Source organism: Delphinus delphis, chromosome 1, assembly GCF_949987515.2.
Source record: "Delphinus delphis chromosome 1, mDelDel1.2, whole genome shotgun sequence".
Classification (NCBI taxonomy): domain Eukaryota; kingdom Metazoa; phylum Chordata; class Mammalia; order Artiodactyla; family Delphinidae; genus Delphinus; species Delphinus delphis.
In genome coordinates, this window is record NC_082683.1 from 41,941,478 (window position 1) to 41,952,047 (window position 10,570).

The 10,570-nt window shown below is 40.4% G+C and overlaps 1 protein-coding gene across 1 annotated transcript; it reads left to right on the forward strand.

Moving 5' to 3' along the window:
- Positions 1–3,616: 3,616 nt before the first annotated feature.
- On the forward strand, positions 3,617–9,783 carry CDKN2C (cyclin dependent kinase inhibitor 2C). Its single transcript, XM_060005016.1, has 3 exons — positions 3,617–4,728; positions 5,185–5,324; positions 8,759–9,783. Exons 2-3 carry the CDS (start codon positions 5,196–5,198, stop codon positions 9,134–9,136), a joined length of 507 nt encoding a protein of 168 aa, XP_059860999.1. The 5' UTR covers positions 3,617–4,728; positions 5,185–5,195; the 3' UTR covers positions 9,137–9,783.
- Positions 9,784–10,570: the final 787 nt, after the last annotated feature.

The window sequence follows — 10,570 nt, forward strand, 5'->3', positions numbered from 1 at the left end:
TAATGTACTTTTTCTGTTCCAGGGTCCAAAGCAGCATACCACATTACATTTAGTGGTCATGTTTCCTTAGCCTCTTCCAATCTGTTACCATTGCTCGGTCTTGACTTTTGAAGACTAATGGTCAGGAACTTTATAGAATGTCTCTCAGTTTGGGTTTGTCTAATGTTTTCTCAGAATTATGCTGAGTTTATGGATTCAGGGGAAGGATTCCACAAAGGTGATGTGTCCTCATCACATCATATCAGGGACACATGATATCAACATGACTCATTATTGGGGGTGTTAACCTTGATCCCTTAAGTTAATCAAGCTTTTTAACAATGCTACTCAATTACAATCTAATTCCTGAGAAGATTAATGCTACTACAGTTAGATCCACACTTAAGTAACCCAAAATATATTTCATATAATGATTTAATGTTTGTTAGGACACTAGTGCCTGATCCTGGACTCTTTTTTTTTTTTTTTTTTTAGCTTATGGTTACAATTTATTACAGGAAAAGGGGAAAGGATACAGGCCAAAACCAGCCAATGGAAGAAGCACATAGGGAAAAGTCTGGGAGAGTTCCAAACCCAAAGCTTCCAGTGAACTGGACTCTTATGTAATGGAAAAGGCCTAACACCTGGGGATGGATTCTGAGTTCAAATTCCTATATCCACTACTTATTGGCCTTAGTCACATTCTCTATAAGCCTCAATTCCTTCACCTGAAAAATGGGGATAGTTATCATATTTACGTCCCAGAGTTGTAAAGATTAAATAATGTGTGCATGATGTTATAACCAGGAAAAACTATATAAGTATTAATTGTTGCTATTATGTTTAAACTTTTGAGTTGCTTACTGGGCATTTTTTTTCTTACTTTACAAAAAGACTTTTCATAAGTGGTGTGAGAACCCATATGAAAAAGCCTGCTGAATTTCAGAAATAAAATGCCAAAGCCACAATAATGAAATGATAAAAAGGCCCCTTGAGGGTACCAGTCTGTTTTCTACCTCTCTTGGATCTATAAATATAACAAAAGGAAGACTTTGGGACTATGTAAAGAAATTGTAAATACCATATACACATATCCGTAAGTTAATCATTCTGAAACTATGCATACTTAAGTCAATGAGGGAAAAAGCACAAAATAATTTGACTGTAGTATTTCTATAAAGCCTTTAAAATGAGTATAAACTGCTGAAAAAATTTCCATGACTGTTAGTATTTTATATCCAACTAAAAGGCTCTATTTCAGTGTTGAGAGAGATATCATTACTGTGTTAAAAGACAAACTACTACTTTCAAAATAACAGATGCTTAACTGTCAATCTTTTTTGTACACCATGTTAGAATGTAAGCTTATTGAGGGCAAAGATACTCACCTTTGACTTCAGTGAACTAGCCCTCAATATGAGATTTTCATTGCAGGTCTTTTGTAGTGCTTACTTACGCTTTCTGAACTAAGATTGTAATCTCTATGCAGTCAGTTCTGGGTTATACAATAAGCAAACGAAGTATATGCTTCAGGACACCAGCTAAGCCAGAGTAAAAAACAAACAAACTTTCTTAAAGAATTTAATATTTCAGCAAAAGCATTGAAGTAGTCAACATGGGAAAAATCAGAACTTTGTTGGACTCCTTTACACTTATTTTTTGGTTTTGTATTATTTTTATTTACATATGAGGTGAGTTGCTGGGACATCAAAATCTTTTCAATGCTTAAGAGCTCCAAAACTATTAATCCAGCTCTGTATGCATCTTAAATTACCATAAGTTTTATTTATCGTTATTCAGCAAAAAGAATTTTATTTCATGAAAATGATAACACATGTATACCTATACTTTACATGAGTACAATATTCTTCCTTATTACAATGTCTTCTCTTAGCAAGAAACCATAATAAATGCTAGAAAGCAACTCTCATAAGTTGGACTAATGCCAGTTCTCTCTTAACAGCCAACAGTGCTACTATATCATCACACCCTCCAGCTGTACTGAAAGATTACATACTAATTTCCCAGAATAATCAAAAGTAAATTATATTATTTATGGTATTTACTGGTATATATAGAATCCTAAATGTTCTATTTGAAATGTCTAAATATATGTAAGAAACGAGAGGAGTTAATTTCTTCTGTTGTAGTTCATGTTTGATTCACATTTCAAGTTTAGTTACCTAAGAAAAGAGCTCTGGTTATTTTCCTCTCAACAATTCAGTTAAAGGAAACACTGCAGGATTCTTTGCAGTTTCAACTCTCTCTCTACCTACCAGGCAATCTGATGCTAGATGATTATCCCAATGTTGTTGGTGTGTTTCGTTGCTAATACTCCCAGTGTACTTCAAGGAGCTGGGTATAGATGTTGCTTGAGGACATGCTTGCTAGAAGTCGGTAATAATTAGACCACCTGTCATTTTTTGCTTGGTTTCATTTTGACCACTGGGTGCATCCTGCAACCGTGTTGGATATTTTTAAGTGCAAAAAATATAGAAAACAGTAATTAATTAATCTTACATAGCTAAAAGAGGAAGTTAAAAGTACAGAGAACTGGTGTCTCAGATGATTGAAATAAACGATTAGGAAGATACTATTCCTTTACATTTAGACACCCCCTCCCCCCCAAAACAAGTCCCATCTAAGTAGTCAGAGAGAACTTTGACAAGAAAGAAATGGCCTTGTTAGAAAATCCTTCCCAAGACTTTTTTTTTTTTGCTTTAAAGTTAATTGCTTTTCTCCCTTTCCCCAAAGAAATGGAATATTTCAGTTTCAAGTCCCTGTAACATTAAGGCTTCAGAGTCCGTCGTGATTTCTTACCTATACCATGCCTTTAGTTTTCGTAAAAATCAGTCTATAAAAGACTTTTGCTTTTCCTGAGCACTGGTTTTGCTGTCAGTCAGGTCTCTCCCTCCACCCCCGCGGCCACCTCTGCCCACCGCGGCCCTGGGCGTTGAGCTAGCAGGTGCGAGGCCGAAGCTCTGCACTGAGAAAAGGAGGCCGAGTTTACACAGCGCGCGCCCCAGAGGAAGAGGCGGCAGCCGTAGGCCTGGCCGCCCGAACTTCGAGAGCCTAGCGGGGGAGCGCGGAGGCGGGCCGGGCTGCCCGGCCAGGGCCGGGGAAAGACTCGCTTCGCGCCAGCCTCCTCTCCGCCTTCCAGCAGTCTGCGCCGCCGAGCCTCCAAGGCCCTGCGGCTCTCCGCAGCCTTAATTAACAAGCCTCTTTCCTCCACCTCCGCCCCCGCCGGCCTCGGGGCAGCCCGGGGTTTCACATCGCAGACTCCATTCCGCCCGCCAGCCGGAGGGGGCCGAACCCGGCTCCGCGGGTCCGAAAAAGCCGCTCCAGCTGGGGCCTGGCCGCTGGGCTGGCGGGTGGGAGCCAGCGCAGGAGACTGAGGGAGGAAAGCGGAGAGCGAGGAGGCGGGAGAAAGGGCGCGGGGCGGGGGGCGGGGCGAGCCCGGCAGAGTGCTTGAGCGCCACCAGGGCGGAGGGCGGGGCGTGGGCGGTGCCCAACCTTCCCGCTCCCGCGGCGCTGCAACTCAGCCGAGCCTCCTTAAAACTCTGCCGTTAAAATGGGGGCGGGTTTTTCAACTCAAAAAGCGCTCAATTTTTTTCTTTTCAAAAAAAGCTGATGAGGTCGGAAAAAAGGGAGAAGAAACCGGCACCGTCTCTGCAGCGGCAACAGAAGCAGCAATTGTTTGAGCGAAAAAAGAAGCGAGGGAGGGAGGGAAGGAAAAGACCAGAAAGGGGCACGACGCACAAGTGTCTGTAGGGGTGAAGGGAGCAGGGACCGGCGATTTGGGGGGGACCAGCTACAAAAGAAACTGTCACTGGGAGCGCTGCGGCTCGGGAGGAAGAGGTGCTACCCAGCTCGGCTCCAGGGCACAGCTGGCTGGCGGCCGCTGCCCTATCGGCTGCACAGGCTGGGGGCACAGGCCAGGGGACCGCGAGAGGTTGGCGAAGTGGCACCCGGCGCCGAAGCCGCTGGGTTCTCGCCAAGAGCGGCGGGACTGGCTGCGCCCTGGAATTGTGGCGACTCCCGATACTCAGAGCTTGGCCTGTGACTTCCCAGGACCCTCCCGATCTCCGGAGGCCCTCAGAAAACCGGGAAAGGAAGGAAAAGAGGCGGCGGCAGCTCAATGAGCTTCTACATTAGGAAGTCTGAACTGGCTCGGTCGTAGGCGGGAAGTTACCGGTGGGCTGCCCTGTGCAGCCGCGATGCTGCAACACGCTGCTTCAGCAGCCCGGGCCCCATAGACACTTCCCGCATCGCTCTCCCCCTTCCTCACGCTGCTGGGAGTCCCAGGACCCGGTGGGGCCGGCATGACCGGCTTGCCGGGGGCCCGCCGCGCGCCCGGCAGTCTCCGGAGACGCGCGCCGAGCCTGGCTCCCACGGCCTCTGAGGCTCGGTGGGGCTGCGGTAGCCCGGCTGGCGGGCTCCGGAGCCCTCCCGCGCGGCGTTAGCCCGCAGCTCGGCCTGAACGCGAATTAAGGCTCCTCCGGAGAATCCAAGGCCACCGAGGAGTCGTTACGACCTGTAACTTGAGGGCCACGGAACTGCTACTCTCATTTGCTTTTGGCGATCATCTTTAACCCCCGGAGCACCTCAGCATCCAGCCACCGCGGCGCTCTCCCTGCCGCGGAGGACTCAGGACTACCCCTTCGGCGAGACGGATGGAGACCGAGCCCCTTCGAGGACCTGCCCCTGCGGTACTGGCTCGCGCGGCTCAAGTCACCACCGTGAACAAGGGTGGGTTGATGCCTTTTCTTCCCCCCCAAATGTCTCTTTTTTCGCGGTATTTTCTGCCCTGATCTAGTGCCTTAAATCTCCGCACACATTCCTCACGGAGATCTGTAGTGTAGGTACGTGCCAGCTCTGCCTATATTTTACGTCCAGAGTAATTTACCAGAAATATATGTGTGCCTGTATATCTCTCAGTTTAATCACCAGAATTCTTCATAGGGGTTAAGCTAAAAAGCGAGGAGCGGAGCCCCTCTCCAATGGCTCAGTTTTGCTGAATAATCACGTGTGAATCGAGGGGCGGGCTTTTGGCAGGCAGATCTTACTAGTATTTACTACCAAGCTCTACTCCAGATTAACCATCCCAGTCCTTCTGTCAGTCTCCGATGCCATCATGCAGCCTGGTTAGGAGCGAAGGAAAAGGGAAAAAGAAAAACAACTAATTCATCTTTTCCCGATCGTCAGGACCCTAAAGAATGGCCGAGCCTTGGGGGAACGAGTTGGCGTCCGCAGCTGCCAGGGGGGACCTAGAGCAACTTACTAGTTTGTTGCAAAATAATGTAAACGTCAATGCACAAAATGGATTTGGAAGAACTGCGCTGCAGGTTGGTATCCAGAGAGGTGGGGAAAACAGGTCAACAATGTTGCCTACGTGACCCGGGTTTCTAGAATAATAGCTTTTAAGCTTTCAGGGGTACAAAATTTAACTGTTTTAAAAACTAGTTGGTTGCCATATTTTATATCTTTAAGTGGATCCAACTCCCCAAAATGACGTACTTTGAACAAACTCGTCAAATCCAATAACATCCTCGATATCAAGTGGGTTCCAGGTTTGGTATTAATTTTTGGAATGTTTTTGTGACGGTGGGGATTCTGTAGCAGTCGTAGCAGCGCTGAGTTTTTTGGTTTTTCTTTTTTTTAGACAGCTCTGTAAACACGTTATTATGATTATTATTTGAAGTAAATACACTGCTATTAGTGGTTTCCGTACTTTGCTCCAATAATTGACTTTAACGTTAATTTTCTTGACTACTGGCAAGGGTGTTTTTTCTTCAAATGCTTCAGGTTTTGACCAACAGCCTTTCCTCGTTTGGAATGGGTGGCCTGGGCACGGGCACAGGATGTACATTTCACAGTTAATGTAATACCATCCACCCATTCAGGATCGAGGAGGAATAAAAAGTTGAATTTTCTAATCAGAGCTCAGTTTATAGTGTTTTTGTCTCTGCGGTCATACCCTGGTATGTTCTAATTTTTAGTAATTAGATTTACAAGCAACAAATGAAACACGTCCAGCTGCAAAGTATTGTGCCTGATAATTTTTTTTCCTCCTCTGAACGTTATCATGTAACTTAGTTGAAAGGCTCAGAAACAGAAAAATGGCAAAGTAGTCTCAAACAGTTGCTTTATCTGAGTTCTGATGATATTCTTATAAGCTATGCGTATTCGAAATGCAACACTTAAAGCTGTTTTTGAAAATCCACTGGGGAGAGGGTTTTTAGAGTGCTTTGTTTTAATTGCAAGAATTAGAAATTTAAGTGGCAGGAGATGTACTATTGACAGATGAAGTCCATACAGCCTGTATATTTTAAATCAGAATACACTGACCTTGCAAAAATTTCAGTATTAAGGAAGCTTATAGATACTAAATTATCTTGTTATTTCAGGTAGATTAAGTGGGGAAAGGATTTTTTTTCTTTTTCCACCTAGTAGTTTTTAACAGGTTTTGTGATGATAGCAATGCCACAAATTTAATATATTGAAAAGTTTCCTATTGAACATTCAAAATGTTATATAAATATCACAAAGAATGAGCCACTTAACCCTGTAAGAATAGGATCTTTCAGGACTTTTGACGAGCAGGAAGACTGGGAGATTAATACCGCAAAAAAAAAAAAGTTTTGACAAACATTTTTAAAACAACTCTGCAGTCTCGTTTATATTAAACATACTTGTCAAGATATTAACACCCATTTATTGTGGCTTAGTCCTAGTACATATAATGAAACACACACAAACAGGAGTCTCAAGGCTTATTTTCAGTATGTATAATCCTGACTCTGAAGTTGTGTCATAACTCAAGAAAGAACTTTCTTTCAAAACAATTTCCAGCATTACTATTATTTTTGGTGAAATATGGCAAATTTTCTCCTACAATTATGTTTATTAATCCAATTACAAAAGATTTTTCCCCCTTCCTAGTGTAAGCCTCTCAATCAGGATGATATCAAAGGCCTTAATCGTACATTTGCTTTACAAAGATCCAAGGTGTCTGTCTCTTATTTTTCCCAGTTCAGGTCCTTAGATGTGACTAAATATTTAGAGGCAGTTGTGGTAAAAATTAGATTGTGTTAATTTTTCATAACCAAAAAGTATTTCATTGAAGTTCTTGAAAAATAAATTATGTATCATTTTTAACCACTGCCTCAAAGGAAGGGCTAAAAGTCATCAAGGTTTTATCAACAGGGAAGCTTAACATCTTGGCCATCTATAGAGTTTGCATTTATAAAATATTATTCATTCTAAATATATTTCATCATGCTACTTAATTTGTGATTTTTTAAAACAAACATTCTAAAGAGATAGATCAGCTTTGTATGTATTTTACAGTGTATATTTAATTTCACAAACATTTGAGTGCCTACTGTGTAATGTATTATAAATTTAGGTTATTATGAATATACCTAAATATAAATTAAAACAATTAAAATGCTGAAATATTCTTGCATGTTAATGAGACTATATTTTTCACGGTTAAATTATATGTATTGTACAACTGATTGCTGCTCCACAAAATATTTTATAACTATGAGAGCCTAATAGTGATTTCTTATTAGCGTGAAATATATTTAAACACCAGTAGATAAGTCTTTGTCATGTGAATTATTTGTATGTTGATAGCAAATTTTAATAGCAAATTCTGGCTTTTAAAATACTGGCAGTTTACAAATAGCTATTCCTAAATGCCTGATAATAACTGCGAAAGGAAATAAGATGGATCACCAGTTGATTAATAAATGGGCTGAAACCACAAGACAAAGCTGTCTGTGTCCCAAAATACACATTTAATATCTTATTTTCTCTTCTTTTGCTCACTTGAAAATTAGGAGACTAGTTAGAACTTTAGGAAACAGTAAGTAATATAGTAGGATGACTGTTTCATTCTTTTCAAGAACAGTTTCCATACAGTCATTTCCTATCTAATACAAGACATATCATGAACTTAGTTTTAGATAAATACATTGACAATGTAGAACACTGTTGCTTTTTTTTCACTTTAATAATCAGTAACGTTTTTAAATTTCAAGTGAAGGATTCTAAGCACTAAACACACCTAATATCCCATATGAAATAATTGCAAAGAAAAAAAACTATTTAAAAAATACTTGGAAACTTGAGGCTGTATCTATTTGGAGAGAACTTGTGAAAATTAATAATTTAAGAAAATACCAAGTTTGGATTTTTAGGAGATCATTTTCACACTTATAAAATCAGACTAGATGGAGTCTGATGTGTGGAAACACTTCTTTGAGGATTTAAAGAAACTCACTCTCCTTATTTCTTTTCAGCTGTTTAGAAAATAAAATTTACCCACATTTTATTTTACAGAATTAACACCCCAGGCACATCTTATGAGAATGAACAAGCAAACAGAAGGAGACTTACTTAAATCTCAAGTTCCACTTCTTTTATTTTAATAAATTCATGAAATTACACAACTCTTTATGGGAGATAGAGAACCAAGTTGTCAGTGAATTTTATATAAGTCGGACTCATTCTATTTTATTAATCAATTTATCCTACTTTTGGGCCCGTTTAAGATATTCCATCATAGAAGCTCAATTTTTAGAAGTTTTCTTCTACTTTTACCTAATAGTACTCATTTCCTGCAACTGAGTCCTTCAAACCCGATCATACGGGTCTTCCCCAAGCACTCCTTCATCAAAAATAGTTACATACATAAAAAGAGATGGGTATTTTAAAATATTCTTGTAGTAGGAGCACTTGAAGGATTCTACCGTTTTTTCTTCTTTTCTAGGTTATGAAACTTGGAAATCCCGAGATTGCCAGGAGACTACTACTTAGAGGTGCTAATCCCGATTTGAAAGACCGAACTGGTTTCGCTGTCATTCACGATGCAGCCAGAGCAGGTTTCCTGGACACTTTACAGACTTTGCTGGAGTTTCAAGCTGATGTTAACATCGAGGATAATGAAGGGAACCTGCCCTTGCACTTGGCTGCCAAAGAAGGCCACCTCCCCGTGGTGGAGTTCCTTGTGAAGCACACGGCCTGCAAAGTGGGGCATCGGAACCATCAGGGGGACACCGCCTGCGACTTGGCCAGGCTCTACCGGAGAAACGAGGTCGTTAGCCTGATGGAGGGAAACCGGGCGGAGGGAGCTGCGAATCTGCAATGAATGTGGGGAGGGCTCTCCCACACTGCCTTCTATTTTGTCAGTTAATTGATTGGCTGTCCTATTTTAACATCATTTGTTAAAATTCAGTTTTGTCATATTTTAAGCAGCTAGTTAAATCTTCTGAAACTGCTAAGTGGAAATCTTACTACAGGTTTATGAATATATTTAAGCAACATCTTTTTCACCTGCAAAACCCTGAGTTCTAACATGTAATTGCAAATAGCTTTGGCTTTCATCTGAATATTTTATCTTTCCCTGACTTTTCTCCTTGCTTCTCCCTTTGCCAGTCTCAATACCCAACTTGAAGACTTTGTTTTAAAAATGGTTTGTCCTGATGCTTCTTTTGCCTGATTAAAACACTTTTTCAAAACAGGACAGTGTTTTCTGTGGTTTCCACTCCTCTTATAATCCCCACATAATTTGCCTCTTGCTAAGGAGAACTACACTAAAAGATCATGGTGTTTTAAGTCTTGACGTTAGAAAAAGGAGACTAATTGAAAAACTAGACATATTCTATTGATGATTCAGTTATTCTTTTCTTTCTCTCCTCATGCTTCCCCTCAAAGATTTTACTTGGTGCCTAGTATGTCTGCTTTAAAACAGAATAAGGACAACATGTTTGGGAAATAAACCTGAAATTATTTCAGTGTGAATTTATCCTTATATATTCGATCTTCCCTTTCTCTCAAAGTTAAATAGTTGAAAAACAGGTTTCAGAAGTAGCGATCTGAAAGCAAATATATGTTAGCTCTAAAAGGCACTTTAAAAAGAAAATGCCATCTAAAAGTGCTTCCCATTAGTTGATTTTTTAAAAATCACAAAATGAAACAATTGGTTAAATAATACGTTTCCCAAAGTTATACCATAAGTATGCTAAGTGTAACACTGACTTTTTCTCCCTGAAATATCAGAAGTGTAAAATTACAAAATGTTTAAATATTAAAATATGCTGCAAATACCAATATTTAGGGGATAAAAAGCTTAGCAAGGACATACACATATTACATATAAGGGTCATAACTTATTTAGGGGCTACAGGATAATAAATATAGAAACTTTTACAATAAATAAATAGGCCACTCCTACATATAGCACTTGATTCCCACGAAGCTTTTTGGTAAAGGCATATAAAATCTTAAGAATATGTTTAGCTAAAAATAAAAAAAAATTGAACAAAATGGAAATATCAAATTTCCAAGAGAATTTTCCAGCATCTACTACTTACTCTGTTATTTTAAAGATTTCACCAAAGGATTTCAATGCAGTTTCCATTTATAAATTTATAAATACTTTATTCATCATCTCCCACAAGAACAAAGATGTTTTATGTAAAAGTTCCCTCCTTCTGCTTTATAAGCTCCCTGCCCTCACTCCAAAAAGAACAAAATACCTCAAGGTTTATTGAAGGACATGGTTGTGATGCCTGCCCTAACA

Coding starts and splice junctions, on each gene's coding strand:
- CDKN2C (XM_060005016.1), top strand. CDS start 5,196: ATGGCCGAGCCTTGGGGGAACGAGTTGGCGTCCGCAGCTGCCAGGGGG. Junction 5,325..8,758: donor TTGGAAGAACTGCGCTGCAG/GTTGGTATCCAG, acceptor CTTCTTTTCTAG/GTTATGAAACTTGGAAATCC.